Below are 27564 nucleotides of genomic sequence, written 5' to 3'. Positions count from 1 at the left end.
TACAGCATATCTTAATTTGGACCAGTCACTTTCAGGTACCTAACAGCCATATATGGCTACTGGTTGTCATATTGGACAGTACAGATCTAAAAGGCTACACACCCAACTGTTAAGAATGGTTTCCTTTGGAGAGAGGGACTGGCTAGGTAGAGAATAAGAAATGAGGAAATTTAACTTCTAATTTTATCTTTTATTACATTTGCAATGAATATTTCTATTTTATCATGAAAACAATAAAAACTGACTCCAACTACAGACCCTCCAGCATTATTCTAGGTGCCCCACTAATAGAACTATCTTTTCCTCTGATATCAAGTCTAATTTCTCTGCCTCAATGATTCTGTTATTACTCAAAAACCCTCTCTTCTTTGTGACCCCAATCCCTCACTGGTAATCTTTCACTCTTCAAAGCTCTACAGTATCTCACCACATTTAATCTCTACACTATCCAAACTCCTGTAGCCACTACTCAAAGGCTACAGGTGAGTTAACCACTTACTCATGTTTCATGATGTTCAATTGCGGGAGGGTCTGATTTGGGACCACAAAACTCATTCTCGCACAAATGTCCTTATAATCTTGATTCCTTCTCTCAAAGTCCTCCACGTGTGCAGCCAGATGGGAATTGACAATGCAAAAGGTGGTGTTGTGAAATACAAATCTCACAGCTACCCCACCTTTGTTTCCCTGTTAGCAAGAGTAATTATTCAATTAGTACACAGAACTAGCAACTGAACTTTACATGAACATGAATAATAATCAAGCTCATTTCCAAAGTAACTCACCATTTTCCCCATGATTCCAGTTCCAACTGTTTCTGTAGCAATATCACGAATGTATCGACACTGATCCTTTCTGGCAAATATAAGAAGCATCATCCCAACAAGGCGCACCAGTTGAACCTATGAGTTCCCGGGAGTTACAAAAGGTTAATGTTAATACCAATCTTTGCCACATTTCTAATGTCCCACGACTAATTTTCCATCAAGATGATATACCAGTGCCCAAATCTGACTTCATATCCTCTAATTTCTCAGTGGACCCCATCAAGTGGAAACCAATATTCTTTGGGGAGGCTCTAATCTGGCACTGACCAATAAGAGTCAAAAGCCCAGAGGGACAATGAGTACTTTCAGCTCTAGATCTATTCTTTTAATCACTTCTTAGCCTACCAGGAGTAAGCAGCATTAAAAGTTCAAATAATAAAGCCACTATCCCAGCTTGTTCCTTCCACCTTTCCTTCCTAGTTTCTGATGTCTAATTTTCTAAGAAATTGAAATCAACCAAACAGCAATCCTTTTTACTTATTTTTAACTTGTGAACTACAGCTAGAAATATGTCTGATATACATTAGTCAGGGACCTATATAAGAGGAATAACATCCCCAGGAGTTTTATTACCTATATAAACTGTTAGAAGATGTAGAGAAAAATTACTCATATTACTTCTTTTAGAGAGCTTAGTATGATAGCCCTGTAATTAACTCTTCTGGTAGCTAAATGCCTCTACCACATACCTTCTAAAGACAAACAAATTGGCCCATCTTGCTAAAGTCAACTCTCCTCTTCACTTAAAACCAAGTTTAGAACTCGTTCAAATTCCACACCACTTCTATTCTTGCTCTGATTGCAACACATGCACCATGCGCCCACGTTTCATATTGCTTTTCTGTAAAGCATTCAATTCTGACCATGTCAGTGAGTAATCTAAATCTTCAAGTTTTATTGCATAAATCAGAAATCTTATATGTAATTATTTCAAACTAAGTATTGATATAAGCATAATAAAATTCTTTTTTCCCCGAAAAGCTATCTAAGCAATGAAAATATAGTATCAGAAAGCTTAGGGATTTTTTTTTTCTAGGAAATAAGGATGAATGATCAATCTGCCCTATCCCAGTATTACACACAGAGAAGAATTCAATTAAACTATTCTTTTGGAACAAGTTGTAGATAATGGAATAACTCCCTGTGAGCCCTATTTAGTCATATACTTAAAAAGATAATTAAATGCGGCTTACTTTCTTATACTTGGCTTTGGAATGCAAACCTCTCTCTACAGCCATGGACCATTCTTGTTCCTTCACAGATTCAAAGTAGAAGAAGGCTTCTGTGCTCAAGTCCAGTTCTTGGAATCTGAGGAAAAAAGGGATATGAGATCTATACATATCCCATAATTATCTCTGGCTACCTCCTGTCCCATATGTTGAAACATTAGATGAAAAAAAGATTGGAGAGAGATAAATTTTATAGAACTGCTCTGTTCACCCAGGTTATCAGTAAGAACAAGTAGCTTTCTTTTCTAAAGAATTCCCACAAGTACATTCATAAGCTATGCAAAAAATAAATCAAAATACCTCCCACAGAGGATAACAGCAGAGCTTTGCTCTTATATCCTAGGAACTGTCACTGTTAGAACTGACCCCAAGTCTTAGTTTCTATGCAGAATATATAGATTCCTATGGGTTTCAAGAAAATTAGATGCTTCCTTACACCATTTTAGGTATCTGTTCCTTTCTGTTCTCACAAATTTGACCCGCAAGTTAACTCTCGTGTATAGTCTACAGTAGGTTTTACCAACAGTCTTTTTTAAAAAAGGCAAAACATCATGTAAATGAACACCAAACATATAGCCAAAAGGAAATTCCAGAAGTGTTCTTTACCCAATGCAGTAGATATCAGGAGGATTGGGATCACAGTTCAGCCAAGGTTCTAACCCGCTATCTGGAGACTGGCCATTCACATTCCAAGTTCCAACAAAAAATCTAATACATAATATGAAAAGATAATTTGAAAACAAAGATCAAGTATAAACCAACAGAAGGTCTTTCTTTTCGCTTCCATACAAAGGTATGTTCACAACATGCTAACATAATTCCTCAAAATGTTTTGCCACATATGTAAGAAAGATCTTTTGCATCTAGAACACAAAGGCAGTGGGCTTATTTTCTCTAAATTTTACATTAAGTAAAACTACAGAAGGAAACCAAGTCTTTATTTTTAAAAAATGCAAAGGTAATTGCTATACCACATTTCCTTTCAATTAAGCTCCATCCAAACTCATACTTGATAGGAGAGCTTATGGATGGGAAAGAGGTATCTTCATGCTGTAAGCTAGTCAAATATGGATAAATGTTCTATAAGGGGCTATAGTTGACTCCAGGAACTCACTTCCTGAAGGATTACAAGGACATCTGTGTAGGAAATTCTGATGAGGCAGACATAGTATTAAGGGGGAAAGCAGAAGGGAAAACTCATGACTGTCTTAACTGTTTACACACAAATATAAGCATAGTGGGGGATATGAGGAACTGGAAGTTTTAGCATAGTGATATAGTTATGACTGAATTAGAATAAATGAGGTATGACAGGATAGCAGATGGGACTAGAATCTTGGACTAGAAGGGTACATTCTGCTCATGAATAACAAAGAAACGTGGTGTTGCTTCATGCATTGGCGATACATGCCACGTGGTACCTCACATGCAGCATACACACACAAGTCCAGAAAAGAAGATGTCAACAAGTAAAGATGAAATAAAAAATAATACAGATGAAAGAACCCAAGATAGACCTCCCAATCAAGAGGACTGGGTGAAACTTTCTTTATTTACCAAAGTAAGTAAGTTAAGAGCTAGTGGTAATGATGGACTTTAATTTTCTAATATTGGCTGAAAAAAAAAAACTTAACAGGCCAGATATATAAACACGCTTGCTTATGGAATGTGCTAGGGGAAAATTCTCTAGTATATGTGACCTTGATTTGGTTCTCTAGGACTCAATAGAGACATTAGTAGACATGGCATTATTAGTAGTTAGAAAATCCAAGGGAAGGCCAAGCACGGTGGCTCAAGCCTGTAATCCTAACACTTTGTGAGGCCAAGGTGGGTGGATTGCCTGAGCTTAGGAATTTGAGACCAGCCTGGGCAACATGGTGAAACCCAGTCTCTATAAAAAACACAAAGATTAGCTGGATGTGGTGGTGTGCACCTGTAGTTCCACCTACTTGCAGGGCTGGTGTGGGAGGATTGCTTAGGACTGAGAGGTTGAGGCTACAGTGAGCCATGATCTATCTGCTCTCCAGCCTGGGTGACAAAGAGAGACCCTGACCACACACAAAAAAAAGAAAATCCGAGGGAAACTGTAGCATCTGCATTATTTCTGATATGCATGTTATTGGCCAGCATAGAGACAGGAGCTTGAAACAGGCAACCATTCCTTTTTATCGTATTTTGATTCTTAATTAGGCTAATGTCTTAAACATCAACAGGCCACTGTCTGTTATATATACTAACTTTTTAGACTCAGGAAGCAAAAGAGACACTAACCTGAAAGTCTGAATGTTGACATATTCTTTCTCTCGCTTTGCCAGGATATGTTTGATGAGACCCTCCCGCTGCCCAGATTGGGTATTTGGTACAAAGAGCTTCCGCATGGTGTTGGTCACTTTGGGCTGCTCCTTGTTAGAAGCTTCTTTTTCACGTGGAAGCCTAGCAAATAAATGAGAGATTCAAAAGTAAAATTGTTTAAACTATAATTCTCCTACAAGGCAAATATGTTTTCACATGGGACTTACATTTTATTCACTGAAGAGGGTGGAGGTGGGGGTTCCCGATGAATCCCAGTAGGCTGACTTTGTGAATTTATTTTCTTGTCCAAATTCATAGAAGAAAAATTGTCTTCAAATTCAAGAAGCCCTGAAAGACACAGACCCCAAAGTCAAACGGGGAAAAAATCTAACATCCAATATATCCACGGTAACAGGGCTCTGATTTGATCACAATTTGATCAGTGGTATTACTAAACAGAAAACTATCATAAGGGTAGAAATTACTTGGATTGGAGTTCGAAGAAGCATACCTATCCCTGAAGCACTGATATACTAACTAGAACAATAGAAGTTTATAAGAACTTGGAACAGACTAGTAATAGCTAACATTTATTGAAGACTGAGCACAATGCCTGGTTGAGAGTAAGGGACTATATCATTATCTCACTTAATCATCACAAAAACCCCAAGAAGTAAGTACTATTAAAAATCTTCCCATATTACAGAAAGGAAAAGGGAAGTTCAGAGTTGTTGAGTAACTTGATGAAGGTTGTATAACTAGTAAGTTCTTGACTTGGGATTCAAATCCAGGCTGTCTGGCTCTCGAGCTTGTACTTTCTACCACCCTGCTAAGCTGGCTCCTGAACAGCTACCATGCTACAGAAAGGATAAGGAGTGAACACTGGTCAGTGGGCCTGGACTTGATAAAACTACTCTGCAGGAGAATGTGTCTGACATTGGCTTTAATCTATATCACCATATTTGGCCTGACAAAATCTACTGACTCTGCAATGACTATAGCAACAAGGAAACCAGGAACTTTTTAGTACCTGAAAAAACAGAAGGTTTGTCCTTAGTGTCTAATTTCTGGTACCAGCTAGATGAGTCCTTTTGCTCTGGAACAAGAAGCTGTGACTGAGCTAGAGAGATAAGGTTCATGGTCAGGAACTGGGAAGTCTTTCATTGAGTAGAATCTACTATAGCCAAAAGCCATTCTTTCAACATTCCTTATATGCAGGGGCCAGCACCATTTTTGGATACAGTGGAAGAAACTAAAGAAATGAGGGCAGCTCTGGGGTCATCTAGGGGCAGAAGGAGAATTATAGTCTATGGTAAGCTGTGCTTGCCATGACACTGAATATTCTGAAAACTTGCCTAGTGTCCTTAAAGCTGGGCAGATTTTTTCCCTAACCTATCCCTGTGTTCACTCCTGAAGAAAAAAAAATCAGCTATCAGGGCTTAAAGGGTGAGGTATTTTGCCAATGGCCACTTTCCTCTGTATCAGCATGTCAGAATTCCACTCCCGTTGAAACAGAAGAAAGAAAATCGCTGAGTCTTTAGTTACCTTTCTGAGCAGCAAGGACAGCTGAGAGGAACTTCAAACAGTGTTCCTCATCAGGGATTTCAAAGCGGCGCTCTCTGATCCAGTCCCCCTGAACCCGAATTTTGCAGCCACCTAAAAAGAATTGAAATCCATACATATACTGCTATGGGATAAAATGTTTTACTGGGATCATATTCTCAACTTATCAGGTTAACAGAAGAAGGTCCAGATCACAAATATTCCAGATCTATAATATAGGAAGCACACATACAAGATCAAGAGAGTCAGTATGACGGTGGTGGAAGGGGTGATGCAGAGAGGGAACCCTAAGGGAAGTGAGAACTCCTAAGGCTGATGAACCGTGTCCATGAGCAGCCCGATCTAAGGATATGACACATACTAAAATTATACTTTCCTGCGTTCTGATCTATCTCTCAGACATCAAAGCAGGGACCTTCAAATTCCAGCAAAAGGTAAATTCCTCAATCACCCTCCCTCCCATTCCTTAGCTGGAAATTCCTACCATTTCAAGTCCAGATCACATTGTCAGAGTATCTGAAGCATGAAGGGAATAAAATAAGTAGGATGGTTTGTCCATAAGTACAGATTAAATTTACAAAATAACTTAAAAATAGTGATACTGGTTTGAAGTATTCTGAAAAGAAGCATCTACAACTCATTAGCTCAAGTTTAAAATGTATGTCTTGAATAAACATACAAAAACAATATAATGACCTATGCTCAGAAGTGGTTTGGTTCAAGTACAGCCAATTGGAAACTAGGAGAATTAGAAGCAAAGTTAGCTAGGGCTTTAATTTATTATGTGTACAACATATTGTCTCCCCTTTTTTGATGCCCTATAGTTATCATCTATATCAACTGTTTGGATGTGGTGATCCAGGAAACCTATGTACTTGTTTCTATTCTTATTGTAACTGATTTACTACATACGTTGTTTTCTCATGCCTCTGGAAACTACAAGCTCCTTAAGGGCAAGAGGCAGGGTACGCATGCAGGGTGCACATACAGCGAACCCAGCACTTTCAGGAGTCTAGGGTGACCAACTGTCCCAGCATTGTATGGCACTCAGAGGCTTCCTAGGACTCAGGACTTCCAATGCTAAGACTGGAAAAGTCCCAGGCAAATAAGGCTTGCTGGTCACTCTACTGGTGACAGTAACATCAGACTTCACAGACAGAAGGTATTTAATGACTGATGAACTGGACTCTTTACCACATGTAAATAACAAATACATGAGAAAATGAAACGAAAATCCTAGTTTTTATGGTGGAAATCCACTTCTGAACCTTTGGCTTTTTGTCCTCTGCATTTCTTCTTCTTTCTGTCTTCGTAAAATGAGTTACAAAAAGGAAAATAAAATAATTAATTAGAAGAAAAGAGATAAAAATGGAGAAAAATGTGAAAGAAGGCACCCAAATAGACTACGGATAAGAAAATTAATGAGGGTGCCACTGTAGAGGGGAAAAAAGAGAGGGAAGGAAAAAAGTGTCAATTATAGCAGCCATGAAGATATAGGGAAAACTCCTTCAGGGCCTAACAAGTCCTTTCTTTCTCAGATTATTTATACTAAATGTGGTTTTAAAAGAGTAGTTTCTCTCTGACATAAATTTAGAACAAAAACCCTTATTATCTCTCACACACACACAAACACACAATTCTTGAAAGACATATTTTAGCAAATATATAACTGACCTATTTAATGGGCCAGAAGATTCCAGAAATTGCTCACAAAATAACACTGGATGCTCCCTCACCATGTTGCTTGAGAAAGAGAACAAATTACCTCAAGACTCAACCTTCTACTCTTCTTGTCCATCCTAAAACCTTCTGGACCTCTGTGATCTGCAAACACTCCTACATCCTCAACTTCATCTGAATATTCTCTGCATCTCTCAGTAGTTCTCAACTATGCATGCATTAAAATTACCAGAGGCACTTTATTTTTGTTTTTATTTATTTTTTGAGATGGAGTCTTGCTCTGTTGCCCAGGCTGGAACACAGTGGTGTGATCTCGGCTCACTGCAACCTTGTCCCCCGGGTTCAAGCAATTCTCCTGCCTCAGCCTCCTGAGTAGCTGGGATTACAGGTGCCCGCCACCATGTCCGGCTAATTTTTGTATATTTAGTAGAGATCGGGTTTCACCATGTTGGTCAGGCTGGTCTTGAACTCCTGACCTCGTGATCCGCCCACCTTGGCCTCCCAAAGTGCTGGGATTACAGGCGTGAGCCACTGTGCCTGGCCACCAGAGGCACTTTAAAAACAATATTGAACCCAGGCCCCACTCCAGGACAATTAAAACAGAACCTCTGGAGGTGAAGCCCAGGCATTCGTAGTTTCCGAGTGATCTGACCATATGTCCACATTAAAATTCAGAGTCAACTGCAAAACTGGCTGGTCCCTAGGAGGAGCACTTCTCCTACAACCCTCTTATTTTTATTTATTTATTTAATTTATTTATTTATTTATTTATTTTGAGGAGGAGTCTCTACTGCCCAGGCTGGAGTGCAATGCCGCGATCTCGGCTCACTGCAACCTCCACCTCCCGGGTTCAAGTGATTCTCCTGCCTCAGCTTCCTGAGTAGCTGGGATTACAGGCACGCACGACCACACCCAGCTAATTTTTGTATTTTTAGTAGAGACGTGGTTTCACCATGTTGGCCAGGCTAGTCTCAAACTCCTGACCTCGTGATCTGCCCGCCTTGGCCTCCCAAAGTGCTGGGATTACAGGCGTGAGCCACCGTGCCTGGCCTAACCCTCTTAATGGAGTCTGTTTATATTCTCTCACACCTGAAGTAATTTTGAGTTGGTGTCTTTATTTGTCCTAATAACACCACCAGACTACTCTTTCTCCTTCTCCCTCAGGCAAAATCCTTTCTCCTTTGAGGCTCATCCATTGGGATCTACCGTTTCCTCCCTTTCCTCCACAAGATCCTCCCAGAAACCTCAGAATCCAAGATACAATACCTGGCTCATAAGACTTTCTCTCCACTCGATCTCCTGCCATTAATTTTGGGTCCCTTTAAAATTAGCACAGAAAACCCAGTCAACACCTTCAGCTTCCTCATCCAATGACATTTCCCCCTCCACCTCAGCCACCACTTCCTCAGTTGCTACTGGGACCCTCTCAGTTATACCCTGGATTTTGTCATCATAGAAACACCATCACTTCATAAACCTCTAATTCAAATATCCCACCCTGACATGTTATTCCTTCCAACTTACTTGCTCATTATCCCCACTGTAACTGGTTTTTTTTTTTAATCTGATGGGAACCTCCAGCCCATTGATTTCTCTGTTTTCTTACTATCTGTCAGCCCCTTCCTGCTCTCACTTCCCCTTTTATCAAACAGATGCCATCATTACACTCTTGCAAAAACCCAGAACTGCCTTACCTCTCTGTTATTCCGTGGCACCTACCTGGCTAAATACCAACCCTCAGAAATCCAACTAATTGCCTTTCTGTACTTATACCTGAACAAGCAGAGGGGGTAAATATGCACACCCACAACCAGATGGCTATCATTATACATTCCTGATTGCCAATCTCAACCAGGTCCTCTATCATAGGAAGCAACCTAAGGTCCTACAGTCCAACCAGTCTCCTACTACTACCTGAAACAACTGTTTCACACCTACTCATTTATCCTCAAAATTTGGATCCCCCATCTTCTTGAGCCCTCTTATTCTAAGCAGAATGCTTCAGCTCATACTTCAGAGAAAAAATAAAGCTATCACATGGAAACTTATCTGTATTTGTACTCATCTCATCCTTTCCCTACTGATACAAGGAAGAAGATCCCTCCTATCAACCCTCCTTCACTTTGAATTACAACCCCTCTGATTCTCTCAGTAATCTTACAACTAATGCCTAGACACACCCCTATATCCTTAACGCTTTCCCTTTCACTAGCTCCTCCACATTAGCATATAATCGTGTTCTAAGTCCTTCTCATCTGAAAAACAAAAATCTTCCTGGATCTCAGATGTCCCTCCAATTCCAGTCCATCTCTATATTCCCCTCCAGTCACGTTTCTTTAAAAGACACACAGTCACAGACTTCCCATTTCTCACTTGAATCCATTCCAATATGACTTCCACACCCACTACTTATCTGAAATTGCTTTAAGTTCACCAATAACCTCCATCCCATGGATATTCTTCAGTCATCTTATTAGACCTATTAGCAGAAATCAACAGTTAATCAGGGCTTGATATAATCCCTTCCAAAAGCTTCTATGATACCACACTCATCTGGTTTCTCTCTCATCACTAATTTTGAGTGCCCTTTGAAGTATCTCTTCCTCTATCTAACATTTAAAAAATGGAGTTCCTCAAGTTCAAACATAAATCTTTTTTCTCATTCTATACCAGTATTGTCCAATGGGACTTTCTGTGACTATGGGCATGCTCTAAACCGTGCTGTCCGATATGGTAGCTAACAACTTGATATGTGACTACTGCAACTGAGGGACTGAATTTCTCATTTTATTTCTAATTATTTTAAATAGGCACATGTAGCCAGTGGCTACTGTATTGGATAGCACAGTCCACACACAACCACATCATCTCTTATGATTTTGAATATCATCTACGTGCTAGTGACCCAGATGACTTTCTTCTGAGATTCAGATGCATACATTCACTTGCCAATTTATCATCTACACTCAGGTGTCTCAAAAAAAATCTCAGCCGGGTGAGGTGGCTCATGCCTGTTAATCCCAGCACTTTGGAAGGCCGAGGTGGGCAGATCACCTGAGGTCAGGAGTTCCAGACCAGCCTGGCCAATAAGGCAAAACCCCATCTCTACTGAAAGTACAAAAATCAGCTGGGCATGGTGGCGGGTGCCTGTAATCCCAGCTACTCAGGAGGCTGAGGCAGGGGAATAGCTTCAACCCAGGAGGCAGAGGTTGCAGTGAGCTGAGATCGTGCCACCGCCCTCCAGCCTGGGTGATAAGAGCGAGGCTCCATCTCAAAAAAAAAAAAAAAAAAAACTCAAACTAAACATGACTAAAACTAAATTCATGACCCTTCCCCCTTGAGGAAAACTCATTCTTTCTGCAGTGTTCTTATTTCTGCAAATGGTACCATCATCCACAGTCATGTCAGAAACCCGAGATTCATCCTTGACACTTCCTCTCACCCCTTACACCCAAACCAATTCCTATGGATTTTACCTCCAAAAACATCTATCAAGTCTGACTGCTTCTCTTCATTACTAATGCCACCACACTCTCTAGCTTACACTACGGAAACAGCCTCCTAACTGGTCTCTCTGCTTCCATGCAAATGATGACACCCCAGCATAAAATCCTTCATATGATTCCCATTTTTGAAATCTCAAAATTCAGATTTAATACAAGGCTTACAAGATCCTGCCAGATCTGCCCCCTAGCCTGTTTTTCTTACCTTGGTGCCCAAGACCTGTTTTAGGCACCCTGGTCTTCTATCACTTCAAAGAAAAGTGTCAAGCTACTTCCCAGCCTGGAGCCTTGTGATTCCCTTTACCTGGTAAATTCTTCTCTCTCCCATCTTAACCTGCCTCTTACTTAGCCCCTCTGGTCTCAATTTAAATGTCAATTCTTCAAAGAGGTCTTCCCTGACCACCCTCCTAATATACTTACTCCTCTCATAAACTCTTAGTACTTTTCCTCAAGAGCATTTATTAAAACTACAATTATCTGGGCCAGGCACGGTGGCTCAGGCCTGTAATCCCAGCACTTTGGGAGGCCAAGGCGGGCAGATCACGAGGTCAGGAGATCGAGACCATCCTGGCTAACATGGTAAAATCCTGTCTTCACTAAAAACACAAAAAATTAGCCAGGCGTGGTGGCGGGCACCTGTAGTCCCAGCTACTCGGGAGGCTGAGACAGGAGAATGGTGTGAACCTGGAAGGCGGAGCTTGCAGTGAGCCAAGATGGCACCACTGCACTCCAGCCTGGATGACAGAGCAAGACTCCATCTCAAAAAAACAAACAAACAAAAAAAACTACAATTATCTATATCTTATCAGTTTAAAGTCTGTTTCCTATATTAAAATCCTTAAAGTATCATGACTGTACTGCTTTCTGCCATATCCCTAGAGCCTAGCGTAGTTCCTGGCACATAAAAAATAGTCATATTTTTATAGAATGAATGATTGAATTATAGGTATCTGTGTGACACTAGTACTGAATTGCACAGAAGCAAGAACCAAAGTAGGAGCAGCAACTTTATCTTTGTCGTTCTGTACTGATTCTGCACTTACAAAAGTGCCTGAGAAATAGAAGGCACTCAACAAATATTTGTTGAATAATGGATAAACAAGGGACAGTTTAATTTTAGGAAATTAGTACAATACAGTGTACCAATTGGTCAAATAAGGAAGAATAAAATCATCTCCATAAATACCAAAAAGACATTTGCTAAAATTCAGTATACATTCATAATTTTAAAAAACACAAACTTGAAATAAATGCAGTTTCTTAATTTAAAAAAAAAAAACCTGTCAAATCAACAAGCAATAATGTCATTAACAGTGAAATACCACTTGAGGCATTCTCACTGAAATCAGGAGCCAAACAAGAAACATCATCATTTACCACTGGTCCCAAAATTCTCACTGGTATAGTGTACAACAATAGTAGCTACTAGAAAAGAGACAAAATTATTATTTATAGACATTAAGGTTAGCTACCAAAATGAAAAAACAAAATGAAAAGCAAAAAAGATTAAAAATAAATTTCAATGAAGCAACTGGATAAAAGATAAATATCCACAACTCAACAGCTATTCTGTATACTAGTAATAAACAATTAGAAGGACATAGAAAAAATCTCCACTCACAATAGCAGCAAATAAAATCCACCACAAAATACTTAACCTAAAAACTATATATATTAAGAAACTATAAAATTTTATTGAAAGATACAAAAGAGGACCTGAAAAAAATAGACATATCATGTTCCTTGACAATGACTTAATTTTATAAAGAAGTTAATTTAATAAAATTTGGCACAGACCTATGGTTAAATATTTGGTTTTTAAAAAGCATATTATAAAGTAATTGTAAATGACATAAGAAAATGGGACAATATAATGTTAAATGAAGACGCAGGATAAAAACTATATATGAGGATTCCAATTATGTAAAAATATAAAGACTGGAAGGAAATACATAAAAATGTTAACCACAGTGGTGATCTCTAGATTGCAGGAAAATAATCTTAATTTGATACTTTAAGCTTTTCTGAATTTGTAAATTGTATATAATGAAGATGTATTACTTCTGTGAGAAAAAATTATTTACAAAGCATTTAACACCAATATCCAGACAATGGGAAAATGCATATTTACATTAAAATCAGGCCTGCCTAACAAACCCAAGATCTCCTTCCTGCAACACACCGTGTACCATAAAGGTTTATGTATGAAGCCCAAGGATCAAGATAAAATATGGTTTCAGTGCAAATACTACTAAATGGGTAGAAATAACAAAGGATTTTATTCAAGTGGTCACTTACCTATTTTCCCCCTATGAGCCAGTAACTAGAACTCTGGACATAGCAACACATGGCTAATGTAGAAGCGGCTACAACAAAACTAATGCCGAAAATTAGGTGCTTATAAGAGAAAAGGCACAGCTCAGTTTAACTTTTCAGCTTTGAATCAAATACTTCTCCACATCAAATACAGGACATTTCCATCTCTTATTTCAGCAGCAGTGTCAGTCGTTATGGAATTGCTTTTGTTCTAGTTTTGCTTTTTTAAGTGTTGTTTTTGCCTTCTCCTTTCTAAGCACAATAAGAAATAGACATTAAGTTATTTTCTCTCTTGGATACTTGCAGCTGGGGTTTACCTGGCCTTTCAGGCACAGCCTTTAAGACTTCTAAAATCCACGACCAAGGGAAAAAAAAAAAACTCAAGCCAGAAAAAAAGCCTACTTAAAGTGTTCAATACAAATTAATAGTGCCAAGGGCAGGGACTGTCTAAACAAAGTTATGTAAACCCCTAGTCCCAAGCTCAGTGCCAGTTCCCACTCATCCAAGGACTCAACCAAGAGATAAGGCAACCCATTTGATTTAGATTCATGTGGTCAGATACTCTTTTCCATAGCAACCTCACAGTAGCACCGAGTGCCCATTTTCTCCACTCCATAAAATAGTACAATTAGATGATAAACAAAGAACAGCTTGCACAGAAAGTCAAAGATGATTTGCTTCAAACAGATAAAAATGAGAGAATGGAAACATTGAAAAGAAGATCATGTTCCCTCTAATAAAGAGATGCCTTGAGGGGATGGGGCTTAAATAAAAGACTAAACTTTTTTTTTTAAAGGAATGCCTGGACAAGCAATTTAAGGGACTCTTCAGCCTTCCAAAAAAATACAACAAATAAAGGAAAATATTATGACTTAACACAAAAAATTTAAAAAGAGGGTAGGGAAAAAACTTAAAATGTAATAGCAGTTAAAAAATGACCAAAAAAACTCCACCAATAAACCTTATGTGCTTTAAACATCAGCCCTTCCTACAATTACCAATTCTACAGCAATGATTCAACTGACAGCAACAATACTGGTAGCTCAAGGAAGTTCAGCATTAGAAAGGTAGATCATTATTTTTTATTTTTATAAAGATTCTTACCAGCCACCTGCTTTTTCTTAGGCTTAGCCTACATGTTTTTGGGAAACAGTGCTAATTCGTATGGCTGCTACAGGAGACTACAGGAAAAGACGGTAAAATAAAAAATGTGCCCCAAAAGGTGTCTTAAATGTAGTGAGTGTTCAAGTAAATATTTGTTGAATAAAAATTAAGCACATTCAGAAAGATACTCACTGTTAGAAGCTATGTCAATCAAAAGAGTTTCTTCTGCTTCTGAGAGGGGAAAAAAAAGAGAGTAGGATTAGGGAAGAGAAAACCACTCATTACAACCAAAAGAATACATGCCTAACTAAATAACTGCTTCTCTCAGTCACTACTCCTAGGTCTTAGAACATATTTTTTTAAATCCTTCTTCGTTTAATATTTTTTAAAGGGATTTTTTATAGCACTGGGTTCTAAAGACTATGAGCAAATCAACTAAAATAAAAATGAACTGAAGAAGTAACCAAATGGAACTCCTCAAAGCAAATCAACGAACGAGAAATTAATAGCACAGAACATAACAACATGTTAATTCAGCGAAAGCAAGTTTAATTCCCCTTAACTGTAACATAATGATTTAACTCTGGGTCCTTTAGATACTTCTTTAGATACCAGAAGGCAAAGGAAGTGACCCTGAAAGCCCAGAGGTGAATTACTTTCTTAACTCAGATCTATTCTCTGAAAATTTCCCAGTGATCTCATCACCTCTGCCCCTGCCCCACACATGGGGGCAGAGTATACCTTCGGGTTACAACTACTACCTGTGGGCCCAAGGCCCTCCATACCAAACAGGGTGCAAAGCAGTCTGCAAGTTTAGATTTCTCTTATCTCTCAATGGTTCTCCTGGACTTCTTCCTTTACAACAAGTGTCTAGACCCAACCTATCTCTTCCCCTCTGATTTCTCTGGATTTGACCAAGTGCACCTGCCAGACCCTCCTGGCTAATTGAACTCTGGGTACTGAATCCTTGGGATTAGCCTGGATCTACCTTGGTCAAATGGAGTAGTCTCACCTTTTTCACCTCCCTCCCAAGACTGAACTGTTTATTTGGCTCCATTACTCAGGTACAACAGAAGCAACTGGCAAGGAACTAACTCATTTAACACTAAAAAGTAGTCTCGATATTATTATTAGGATGATTAAACAAGGGGAATTAGGGCATCAAAACATAGATATTGTATGTTTACTACTGTTCTTCACTAACTTTTAGTTCTGTAAAACCTGAGTGTTTACAGATGGTTTTCTTTTTCTTTCTTTTTTTTTTTTTTTTTTTTGAGATGGAGTCTTGCTCTGTCACCCAGGCTGGAGTGCAGTGGCGCGATCTCGGCTCACTGCAAGCTCCGCCTCCCAGGTTCACACCATTCTCCTGCCTCAGCCTCCCGAGCAGCTGGGACTACAGGCGCCCGCCACCACGCCCGGCTAATTTTTTGTATTTTTAGTAGAGATGGGGTTTCATCGTGTTAGCCAGGATGGTCTCAATCTCCTGACCTCGTGATCTGCCCACCTTGGCCTCCCAAAGTGCTGGGATTACAGGCCTGAGCCACCGCGCCCAGCCGGTTTTCTTTTTCTTTAGAGATGGCCTCACTCTCTCACCCAGGTTAGCATGCAGTGGCACAATCACAGCTCACTGCAGCCTTGAACTGCTGGGCTCAAGCAACCCTCCTGCTTCAGCCTCCCAAGTAGCTGGGACTACATGTATCTGCCACCATGTCTGGCAAATGTTGTTTTTTTAATTTTATTTTGGTAGAGATGGGGTCTCACAATGTTGCCCAGGCTGGTCTTGAACTCCTGGGCTCAAGCAATCCTCCTGCCTCAGCTTCCCAAAATGTTGGGATTACAGGTGCAAGCCATCGCGCCTGGCCACAGTTTACAAAATAGATGCAGGGGTCAGGAAACAGAAAGGAGATGAAAATGAAAAGTAAGTCTTCCTTTAGTCATGGGGAACTACATTACATGTGTGCACATATTTTCCCAGGTTCTAAGAAGCAGCACTACGATCTAACAATCAGCAATTGATTTCTTATTAAAAATACTAAGAGAAACAGGGTAAAAGAGATCCTAGAGGTAGAGTAAAAAGGTACAAAGTTAATAGGATATTAATTTAAAGTCATGTTCTTTGGCTCTTCCCCTCTGTGAAGGCCTACACCTTGAAAAGTGAGGTGGCCACAGCAACTTACTATGGAACGCGGCTACCTTGTTCAGTATGTCTCTCTCACATAGGGCAGGCTAAATAGCTATCACTTCATTCTTCTATACAAATATGGACACTATTCATTGAAGTTATTTTTAATTCTTAACACATGCATTCTTAAAAAGTCATATCCACTAGCTTAGTATTTTCACTTACAGGAATACATCCTGAGGAAATAACAGATGTGCAGGTATATTTAGGTGCAGAGATGTTCATCATATTACTATTTATACTAGTGAAAAATAACCCAAATGTCAACATAGGGGAATAATTACATTATGGACCATTCATAAACTGGTATGGTATATAGCCATTAACGGCATGGAAAAGTGCTCATAATACAATAGCATGTAGAAGAGACAAAAAATTGTATAAGATGAGTATCACTCACCCTGCAATGTATGTGTAGAAAAAAGGAAAATGCTAGGTGTTTATCTCTGAAAGGATGGGAATTTAAGTGACCTATTTTCTTTACACTTTTCTGTTCTTTCCAAATGTATTACATTATGTACATGCCACTTAGTGATTAAAAAAAAAAGTTCAATGTAGTTTAAGAAATAATCCATGCAAGGTAAGATTTAAGTTTTCCAAGAAAGGCCAGGCATGCTGGCTCACACCTGTAATCCCAGCACTTTTGGAGGCCGAGACAGGCAGATTGCTTAAACTCAGGAGTTTGAGACCAGCCTGGGCAACATGGCGAAACCCCGTCTCTACAAAAATTACAAAAAAAATTAGCTGGGGGGTGGTGCACCTGCAGTCCCAGCTACTTGGGAGGCTGAAGTGGGAGGATCACTTGAGCCTGGGAAATGACCTTGTCTTGAAAAAACAAGTTTTCCAAGAAGCTACAATTGATACAGAATGCTTCTGCCAGATAAAGCCACTGGTCCTAGTGAAAACAGAATGCATTTGTTCTCTAGTATCAATTTCCTTTCTAGAGCAATGTGAGATGACAGAAGCAACACCTCCTACACAAACCTCCCAATTTTTAAGTTTCATTGTAGCAGATGAAACAACAGATTTTCTATGCTCCGTCCCCAAATTTGAGGGCAGGAGGCCAAATATTTCCTCCCCAGAGTCAATTTTCTTATGATTCACCAATGTCAAGGTTTGAGAATCAGCACAATTGAGTGTAAGATATTACAGTCTGGCAAGGTATGTTGCCAAATGTCTTAATTTCAAATAGCATGTGGAGGAAGTGCTGAATGTGTGTGAATCCAAGTGACCTTGGTACCTTATGAGCACTGTGTCCGTTAAGCCCAAGAATGTTATTTAAATCCACATATAGGTCAGTCAGCATAAAAAACTACCTACACAGGTAACAATCTACATACATCTCTAACCCAAGCCAAGGAAACAGGTGAGACTACAGACACACATATACAAATATATTTCGATATAACCCTTCAGCATTCTTAGAGAAAGTATCATCTCCTCAATGTTATCTTTTTATGCAAAGAGTAATACATTTCATTTGACATGCAGTGACAAATTTAAATATGTATGGTATTACATAATGCAGTAATGACCGAGAAAAAACATTATAAAACTAGCTAAGCAATTAAAGCTAGTACCTTGAACACATCTGAAGTGGCTATTTATAGGAATGATATCTTGAACATGCTGTTCCTTCTCATGCAACTGGATTATTAACCTAGGAAACAGAAGAACGCATCAAAGAACAGCCACTGAAAAACCCATTTAGCAACAAAATACTTCACTGTCCTGTTATACAAATCTAGTCTGTATTTACTAGACTTACTGCATCTAGTTCCCTGGATCCGAGCATCATGACAGCTAGATATTGCTCTAGGCCTAAAAGGATGCTAGTGGTGATGAACATCTGATTACCCACACTCTTCTCTAGGCCATATATCCTAAAAACAGTGTACAAGCTTAAGAGCATGAATTACAGAGTATATAGCTTCAGAGTATGCATACCAGAGTGAAGAACTGACAGCTAGATGTGAAGTCCATGAGTGCAGGGACCACAGCTATCTTTACACCATGGAATTTCTAGTACCTAGCACAAAGCCTGGCACACAGCAGTTGCTCGTGTGTGTGGAATCAATGAATTAGAAAATTCATAAATTAACTTTCCAATTATATTCCCATGGCTTTTTACCAAAGAACGGATCTGTCTCTTCAAACAAGCATTCAGGTTCATGGAGGAGTAAGAGGGGGTGCTCAGCCAGCTGGATTGGTCAAAATATCAGTGACCAACAAAGTGGCAGATATCACAACTGGATTGCCTTCAAATCCCTTGTTTCTTCTCTGGTTTCCAAGTTTACGCTGGTATTTCTACATAAACATGAGTAAACCTGACTCCCCAGATGAAATCCATACTTCTAAATCCATACGTACTCCTGAAATATTAATTTTTCATTTATTATTTATCCTTAGTGGTCCAGAATCAAGGTACAACCTACTGGTAAACAGCCATTCTGAACGTCAACTAGCATTCTCAAAGTCAAGCACTCTTCAAGTATTGTTTTTAGTTTTTTGTCAGGAACACTCTGTTTCTTTCCGAGTTTCATCTCAAGTATCACCTCCTCCATGAAACTGTCCTCAGTACCCCCAAGCAGAACCAGCAGCCTTATCGCCTTTGTTTGCCCCTCTAATAGAACACTTATACACTCCATTATGGTTATATTCATTTCCCCTCACTGACTTGAGCTCCTTGAAAGCAAAGACCAGATCATATTCAGTTTTGTCTGCAGCCTAATAGATGCTCAACAAATACTGGTTGAATAAATTAACTAGCTTAATTAAGCTATAAGCAGCGGTGAATTTTTAAATGAAACTGTCCAACTTCTGACATTAAAATGTCATTGTTTTGAAGGGTTTGATTTCTATTTTGTTGTCTTTTGGGGGTGCTTGTTGCTTTTGCTTTTTGCATTTTCAAATGTGTTAACTTTGAAGAGGATAACCTGGGATAGGATAAGTAATTACTTAGATAGAACTAAGGGAAATAAAAGTATTAATGCTGTTTTTCTGCTCTGATCCTTCTTGCCTAATTTGCAGGGGTTTGTACTCTAAGGTGATTACAGGAATATGGGGCAGGCCCCTTTCCATCTGGAAAGTTCATGAGTTGAGTGGAGAGTCCTATAAACCCAGATGGAAACCAGAAACCAGATAAAAGGCTGAGAAATCAAGGGTTAAGGAGGAAGAGCTTACTTTGAGGAAGATAAACACAAACCACTAAAATCTCAAAATACATAAACAAGAAATGGTGTTGAACATTAGCATTAAAGCTTCATCTGGACAGTACTGTTAAAAACTATTACAAAACAAATAAACTGAGAATTTAAGTGAATTTCACAAACATTTATTATTTACTACGTGTTACCCACTAAATTACAACAAAAGAGTAGGGCTAAGAATAAGCATAAAAATTCTGAGTGTAATCATTCATTTCAGAATATAAAGATTAGAAATAATTGGTATACAGCAAAACAATGGAATTCAGAATTTGGTAGTTGTCAAACAGAAAAGAGTGACAAATCCTGAATGCCAACTCTGCCTTATCCCTAGGAAACACTTTGATTTGTTCAAGGAAGGTTAAAGGTCAAACAGGTTTTGTCATAATCTATTATCCTTGAAAAAGATAAATCTTAGTGTTTGATTCCGTTTCCAAAAAAACTCTGATTTTTAATTGTAATTTTGGTCAAGTAAATTTCCTATGGTTGACAGTAGGAACCACAGACCTAAAGATTTAAGTCAGGCTTCAAGTTCTAGGATAAAAAAGCCAAAAGTAAAAAGTTCTGGACACTCGAGTCAGAAAAGACACCAGAGAGACAAGAATATGAGGATTACAGATGGTATTATGGTATTAGGTGTCTCCAGCAAATGCTTTCAAGAGAAACTTCTCAGTGTAATTCTGAGACATGTTACATAGGATCAGATCTCAGGTATTCTACTCCCTAATTGCAAACAAGTGACTTAACCTGTCTGTGCTTCAATTTCTGTATCTATAAAAGGGGGATGATGATATTACTATTTTATAGTAACCCTCACATGTGGATTAAATGAACTAACTAATGAAAAGTGCTTACAACAGTACCTGGCACATAAGCAGCCACTGAATGTTAGTTATATAGCAACAACTATATTAGTTGTTAGTTATATGTTAGTTTATATATAAACTATAGTTTATATATATTTAAAACTATTTACATAGTTTACATATAAACTGCTAATATAGCAACAACTATATTAGCTGTTAGTTATATAGTTGTTATATAGTGTTACCTATATATTAATGTTATATAGCAACCCCATACCCCCACATATACCCCCAACTATACCCCCATAACTTACACAGAATTGGAACACAAGACTTCCTTATTAGCTCAACAGAGTTCCAAATCTACTAATCCGAGGGACTAGATTCTGGGCTGTGGTCATCTCAACAATGTAGCTATTCTATTCAATCTTCATGATTTTGTTTTTACATTAGAGGAAACCAAGGCACACAAGTTTTACTGGTTTGCCCAAGGGTCACCTCTCTGTAACCCACTCTAGCCTTTGGAAATGTTAGTGGTGTTCCACTTTTCTGCTGAATTTTGTTTTATTAAATTCTGAATTTAGTTTCATTAAACTAGTCTTCCAGGGTTTGATGAAATCCGAGTTTGATGAACTTCCCAATAGAGCTGACTAAGCAGGACCTATGAAAGAGCTACTTCACAGAATTAGCTGACATCCAGTTAGAGTGGCACCAATAGTCTCAGAGAAGAGCAGGTTGGGCCAGTGGGAATTTCTTCCGTGTAAATCAGACAGCATAGATACAGAGGATCTAAAAGTGGGGACTGAGAAAATTGGTTTTAGGCAGAAGCCAATGTTGGGAGATGGCAAGATTTAAGTGAACAATTTTTAAACTGGGAAGGAATATGATGTCAAGAAGCCAGTGAATGACCAAGTGAGGTGTCTTGGGCACACAGGGATAGGGGCCTATGATATGTAATGGTCACCATGGATATTTTTGAGATAAGACATTAGTGACAATAGAGTGAGGTTAGCAGCTATGGTGATAGCTTATCAAAATAATCTTTTGATCAATCAGTCAACGGTATTTACGGAGCTCCTATGGCAGAGAGGAAGGTGACACACTGATAAAATACTGTCATTTCTATCTCTACACATTTCATTACCTTTTCTTTCCAACAGTAAAGTCAGTAAGTGAGGCAGTTTCTGGCCTACACTAAACCATTACTGAATTAATGAATATGCCTTCAACCAAGTGGGATAAGGGGATGGGGAGACTGGAGAGACCAGCTGAATAAGGTTAAGACAAGTCTGTAACGTTAACAATGAAGCATTTCCATAGCACTTTTACTTTTTGGAAACCACTCTCGCATTTATTTTTCCCCCAGTTATAATCCCAAAGGCTGTAAGGTAAGGCAGTTAATGGTTTTATTAAACTGAAGAGTTAACTTTGGCCCAGAAAGCTTTATTGACTTGCCCAACGTTACACAACACATGTCAGTTGCAGGGGCAGGAACTAAGAACCCAGGCTTCCTGCTTCCCCGCCCATTCAGTCCTTCCACTGAGCCACACTGCCAAGCACAATCCAGAGGCTTGGAAGTTGGAGACAAAGCCCCGAGGTTAGAGAGCACTGGCACTTCACACCTGGACCTGAACCTGTTGCCCGCGTGGCTTCAGTAGGAGGACAGTGGGTGACCCATCGCGGTTTGGGGTTGGGAGGTAATGGCAGGCTCCCCCCCTCTGTGGGAATCAGGTGGTTACTTACTCATATTGCCCGTTCCTCTGGGCTAGGGTCAGGGCGCAGGGCTCCCGGAGAGGACCCTTCATCTCCATACCCTCGACAGTATGCGGGCGCTAGTCAAGGGTCTCCTTCGGAAGCGCGGTGGGGAGGAGTGGTGCACTGCGGGGCGAACGGGGTCTTCCACCCCCCACCCCGCCCCGCCCGGCTTCGTCTCCCGCGCCGGCCCCCTCCCCCTCTCTGCTCGGCCTCTGGGCCACCCGGTTGCCCCGCCCCACCGTGTTCCGCAGGGCCCCCGACCCCCACCCCCGGCCCTGCGCGGCCTCCCCTCCCCCTTCTCTCCGGCGGATACGGCAAGCGGCTGGGCTCCGACCGGGAGCGGCGGCTCCATTCAGGCGGCCTCCGGGCTCAGCGGGACAGCGGACTGCGGGCGGATCCGACGACACTGGTTCCCGCGTCCCCACACCCACCCACCTCGGCTGCGTGTCGTTTGAGGAACAGCTCCGCGCCGGGAGCCGGGCGCCGGGAGCCGGGAGCGGGGAGCTGGGAGCTGAGAATCTGACCCAAGAGAGAGCGGCGCCTCGCGCCCCCGCCAGTTTTCCAGGCCGCCGCAGATTCCGTCCCCTGCGGTCAAACTGCGGAACTGCAGCGAGAGACCTGACGGACTGGGGGCGTCTCTACCAGGTCCAGCAAGGAATGGGTTTTAAATGCCACCTGTGACATCAAAATTGTTCTGAGGACTTTGAAGGCCACAGAAACAAAACACAGTCATACCTATGGGAGATCTCAAACCTGTTGTGTCAATACGACCCACATCATTCAGTAAAAAAATACATATATATATATATATATATATATATTTCTTAAGGTTATAATGTCCCGTGTGGGTTATCCTACCATTTCCTTTCCTCTTCTTTCTTCCATGCCCTAAATCGGAGAATTCCCCAAAGCCCAGACCTTTGCTCCTCCGCTGCGTCCCCTCCAGTTCACCTCTAACTAGACAATGTCCAAATATATATCCCTGGCCCAGACCTCTTACCTAATAGAGTCCATTGTTAACACATCACTGTGTCACAAAACTAACTCATTATCTTTCACTGGAAAGCCATATATCGTCTTCCCCCTCCTAATCTCTATATCCAATCAGTCAACACACCCTGTTAATATTTTACGTGGAATTACTTTTAGATTCCTTATTTTCTCTCCATTCACACTGCCATAACTTTATTGTAAGCCCTTGTGATAGCCTATCTGGGTTATTGCACTTTTCTTTAAATAAATCCTGTTGGGTTTACTCTTTCCTTTGACATGTTTACTCTGTTGACAGCCATAAAAATATTTTTCCCAAACTAGTTTTTCGATCGTGTTATTCATTTGCTCCAGAATCTATAATACACTAGATATCAAGAGTGACTGTAAATCTGTAGTAATTAAAAGTATGCTGTGGAGATAGACAATCAATGAAACACAATATAAATCCCTCAAACAGACCACACATATATGGAAGGTTGATATGCAGCGTGTGGGACATTTCAAATCAGTGGGGAAAGAATGGATTATCCACTAAGTGGTACTAGGACTACTGCTTATCCATATGGAAAATTATAAAAATTAGACCCCTACCTCAAACCATGGAAGAAAAATCAATTCCAGGTGGATTAAAGATCTAAATGTGAAAAGCAAAACTTTATAACTTTCAGAAAAGAAAATTGAGTATGAGCTTGGAATATGGAATGAGAATAAGACATTTAGCTACATGAAATTTCAAAATGTATGTACTTTAAGACAATATAAACAAGTTAAAAGACAAACTGGCCTGCACAGTGGCTCATGCCTGTAATCCCAGCACTTTGGGAGGCCGAGGTGGTAGGATCACGTGAGCCCAGGAGTTCAAGACCAGCCTGGGCAACGTGGCAAAACCCTGTCTCTACAAAAACTATAAAAATTAGCTGGATGTGGTGGCAAGTGCTTGCAGTCCCAGCTACTCAGGAGGCTGAGGTGGGAGCATCCCCTTGAACCAGCGAGGTCACATCTACAGTGAGCCGTGATGGCGCCACTGCACTCCAGCCTGGGTGACAGAGCAATACCTTGTCTCAAAAAAAAAAAAAAAAAAGACAAGCTGTCATCACCTTTCAGACATCTCCCACCATTTCCCACCACTCTCTCTAACTAGCTTTGCTTAGTCACACTGACTCCTTGTTGTTGCTAGGACTTGCCAGGCACACTCTTACCTCAGGGCCTTTACACTTGCTGTTCACTCTGCATGTACTCTCACCTCCTTCAGGTCTTTGCTCAAATGTCACTTTCTCACTGAAGCCTTCCTAGACCACTTTATTGAAAATTGTAATTCAACAATCCCCTTCTCCATCACCACACATACATGTTCCCTATCCCTCTTCCCTGCTTATGTATCACTATCTACCACTTCTGTTTTATTTATCAATATTATTGGTCATTTACCTTCACCCGCTAGAATGTTGAGTTCCATGAGTGCAAGGATTTTGTCTGTTTTGATCATAGCTGCATTCTCAGTGCCTAGAACCATTCTTGGAGCCAAGTAGGTGCTAGAAAAATATTGATTAAATGAATGAATGACTTGGTATCCAGGATATATAAGAACTCCTATAAATAAGAAGGAAACCTAATAGAAAAATTGACAAAATATCTGAGTAAGTAATTCATAGTCAAGGAAACCCAGATGGCCAATAAAGACATGAAAAGATGCCTAACTTTATTACTATTCAGGGAAATTGAAAAGTAAAACCACGAGATACCATTTCACAACCATCGGTTTTGTGAAAATTTAAAAAGTCAGACAACCCCAAGTGTTGTTGAAGTTCTAGCAGTAGAACTCTGATTTACGGCTAGAAGGAGTTTAAGTTGGTAGAACTGCTATGAAGAACAATTCGACGATGTCTAATAAAGGCAATACCCCTCAATCTAGAAATTCTATTTCTAGATATAGACACTGGCAAAACCCTACCTTTTATATGCACAAAGAGACATGTAAAAGAATGTTCATTGCAGTATTATTTGTAATCTCAAAAATGGAAGCCAAGTAAATGTCAGCAGGTGAATGAATAAATAATGGTGTTCTCGATGAATGAATTTGAGCTACGGGTAGTAACAGCTAAATTTCAAAAATATAATGTTGAGCAAAAAGCAAATTGCAAAACATGTACAGTATACTGTGTATATAAAGTCTGAAAATATCATCTATTGCTTATGGCTACATAGATGAGTAGTACTGTAATAGTATATAAAACATGAAAGGGCATGATCACCAAATTTAAGAGAGGGAGAGGATTGACACTCGGGGTGAGGCATACAGAGAATATCAAATACATCTGATATTTATTTCTCAAAACAGAATCTGAAAAGTGATGTTGCAAGATTTGATAGAACTGGGTGGTGGGTACATATATTGGTTCTGTTATTCCATGTACTTTCCTGCACTGAAAATCATTTGCAGTCAATGAAAACGAAAGATAAAGAAGGAATATGCAGGGGAGGTTAGCAGTATCAAATGCTGAAAATAGGACAAGAAAATGAGGGCCAAAGAGACTTTCTTTGGACGTGTCAAGGAGTTCACTGGAGACCAATAATTGTTTGGTTTCAATAAGTGGTGAGGATAGAAACAAGATTATGGGGAATTGAGGAGGAACTGTATTTTGAGAAAATGGAGACAAGAGACCACAGATTGAAGAGGTTTGGAAATAAAAAGGAACGAAGTACAATTTTAATTAAATTAGTTAGAAGGGTCAAACAGAGGTTGTTGACAAAGCCTGAAGCCACTTTAAAGCAAAGAGGAAGGAGCCAACAAAGAGGGGGCCTTTTAAGATGCTAGAAGAGAGAGGCAGTAAGGTTGCAAGCAAAATCCCTCAGTAATTGAGAGGGACAAAGATCCAAGATGGAGATGGCGGAATCGGCCTTAGGGAAAAGGCGAGATACTTCTTCCTCCAACTTTACAGTATCTTCAGCACCTAAACAGTGCATTGCACATAGTGGGCACTCAATAAATATTTGTTAAGTGAAGAATAAGAGGTTGTGTGGAAATTAAAATATATTGAGGTAAGGACACTAAAAACTGAGGTCTCTCACAGGGGAAATGATGGTTGCATATAAGTGGCTTCCAATGCAAAGAGTTAAAAGACAATTGAATAAAATTCAAATAAATGAAACTCTGGCTTCAAGAAAACATAAATCTCACCACCCTTACCACCACCATCTGCACATGCGTGCGCGTACACACATACACAAACACACACAAATTCAGTGGGTGCTCAGTGCCTGTCTTTTATCCATTAGGCAACTATCACTAAGTGTCTAGAACTTACAGGCTTTTCAGAAACAAAATTAAAAAAAACAGGATCTTTAAAAAAGACTAGAGCCGAGCACAGTGGTTCACACCTACAATCCCAGCACTTTGGGAGGCCAAAGCAGAAGGACCATTTGAAGTTTGAGATCAGCCTGGGCAATCTAACGAGACCCCCATCTCTACAAAAATAAAATAAAATAAAATTAGCTGGGCATGGTGTTATGTGCCTACAGTCCCAGTTACTCGGGAGGCTGAGGCAGGAGGATCACTTGAGCCCAGGAGTTCAAGGCTGCAGTGAGCTATGATTGTGCCACAGCACTCCAGCCTGGGCGACAGAAGGAGACTCTGTCTCTAAAAAAATTTGTTTTTAAGTAAAGGCTACAAAATACTAAAATGACAAATTCAAAAATAATAATTAAATGGCATACAAAATAGAACAGTATATCAAGTTCATTAACAGTTAAATTTATTATGCATTTAAAAACCCATTATATTTGAAGACGATTTTTAGGTTGGATCTTCTCACTTCCCAAGAATTCCCAAGTACATGTAATTCTTATGGAGAAATCACAGCCATGTAAATTAAATTAGTTATGCACAGACAAATAATTTCAAAAGCAAAATTACCAAAGCGTTTTCAAAAATTTATAGCAAAAATATAAATGTTTAATGCAGGATGTGGATGCATTTTAATATGTTTATTATGATGTTGGCTGAAGTCTCCACAAGTGACAGTGTTTAGGGCCTGTGAAGGCAAAAACAGGCCTGTCTAACATAGATGAGGCTGGGAAGGAAGATTTTGCATAGGTGAGTCAGCAGCCA

General features: G+C 39.8%; 1 protein-coding gene across 11 annotated transcripts in view; it reads right to left on the bottom strand.

The window, feature by feature from the left end:
* The window catches only part of OCRL (OCRL inositol polyphosphate-5-phosphatase), a 59458-nt gene that overhangs the window by 29241 nt on the left and 2653 nt on the right, over positions 1–27564 (bottom strand). For 2 of the 11 annotated variants that reach the window (XM_055376313.2, XM_055376314.1), the window contains exons 1-11: positions 22899–23040; positions 18277–18356; positions 14707–14745; positions 5894–6004; positions 5379–5468; positions 4576–4696; positions 4328–4489; positions 2663–2764; positions 2021–2135; positions 786–902; positions 500–687 (exon numbers count right to left, since the gene is read on the bottom strand). In XM_055376313.2, the coding sequence (XP_055232288.1) occupies positions 500–687; positions 786–902; positions 2021–2135; positions 2663–2764; positions 4328–4489; positions 4576–4664 (773 nt within the window). In that variant the 5' untranslated portion in view covers positions 4665–4696; positions 5379–5468; positions 5894–6004; ... (1 more) ...; positions 18277–18356; positions 22899–23040. Of the gene's footprint in view, positions 1–499; positions 688–785; positions 903–2020; positions 2136–2662; positions 2765–4327; positions 4490–4575; positions 4697–5378; positions 5469–5893; positions 6005–14706; positions 14746–18276; positions 18357–22451; positions 22541–22776; positions 23045–27564 lie in introns of those variants that run through there. The other 9 variants (XM_063703044.1, XM_063703045.1, XM_004064838.4 and 6 more) reach the window with 8 other exon arrangements.

The sequence above is a fragment of the Gorilla gorilla genome, chromosome X (genome assembly GCF_029281585.2).
Source record: "Gorilla gorilla gorilla isolate KB3781 chromosome X, NHGRI_mGorGor1-v2.1_pri, whole genome shotgun sequence".
Classification (NCBI taxonomy): Eukaryota; Metazoa; Chordata; class Mammalia; order Primates; family Hominidae; genus Gorilla; species Gorilla gorilla.
This window is presented reverse-complemented; position numbering and strand designations above follow the sequence as displayed.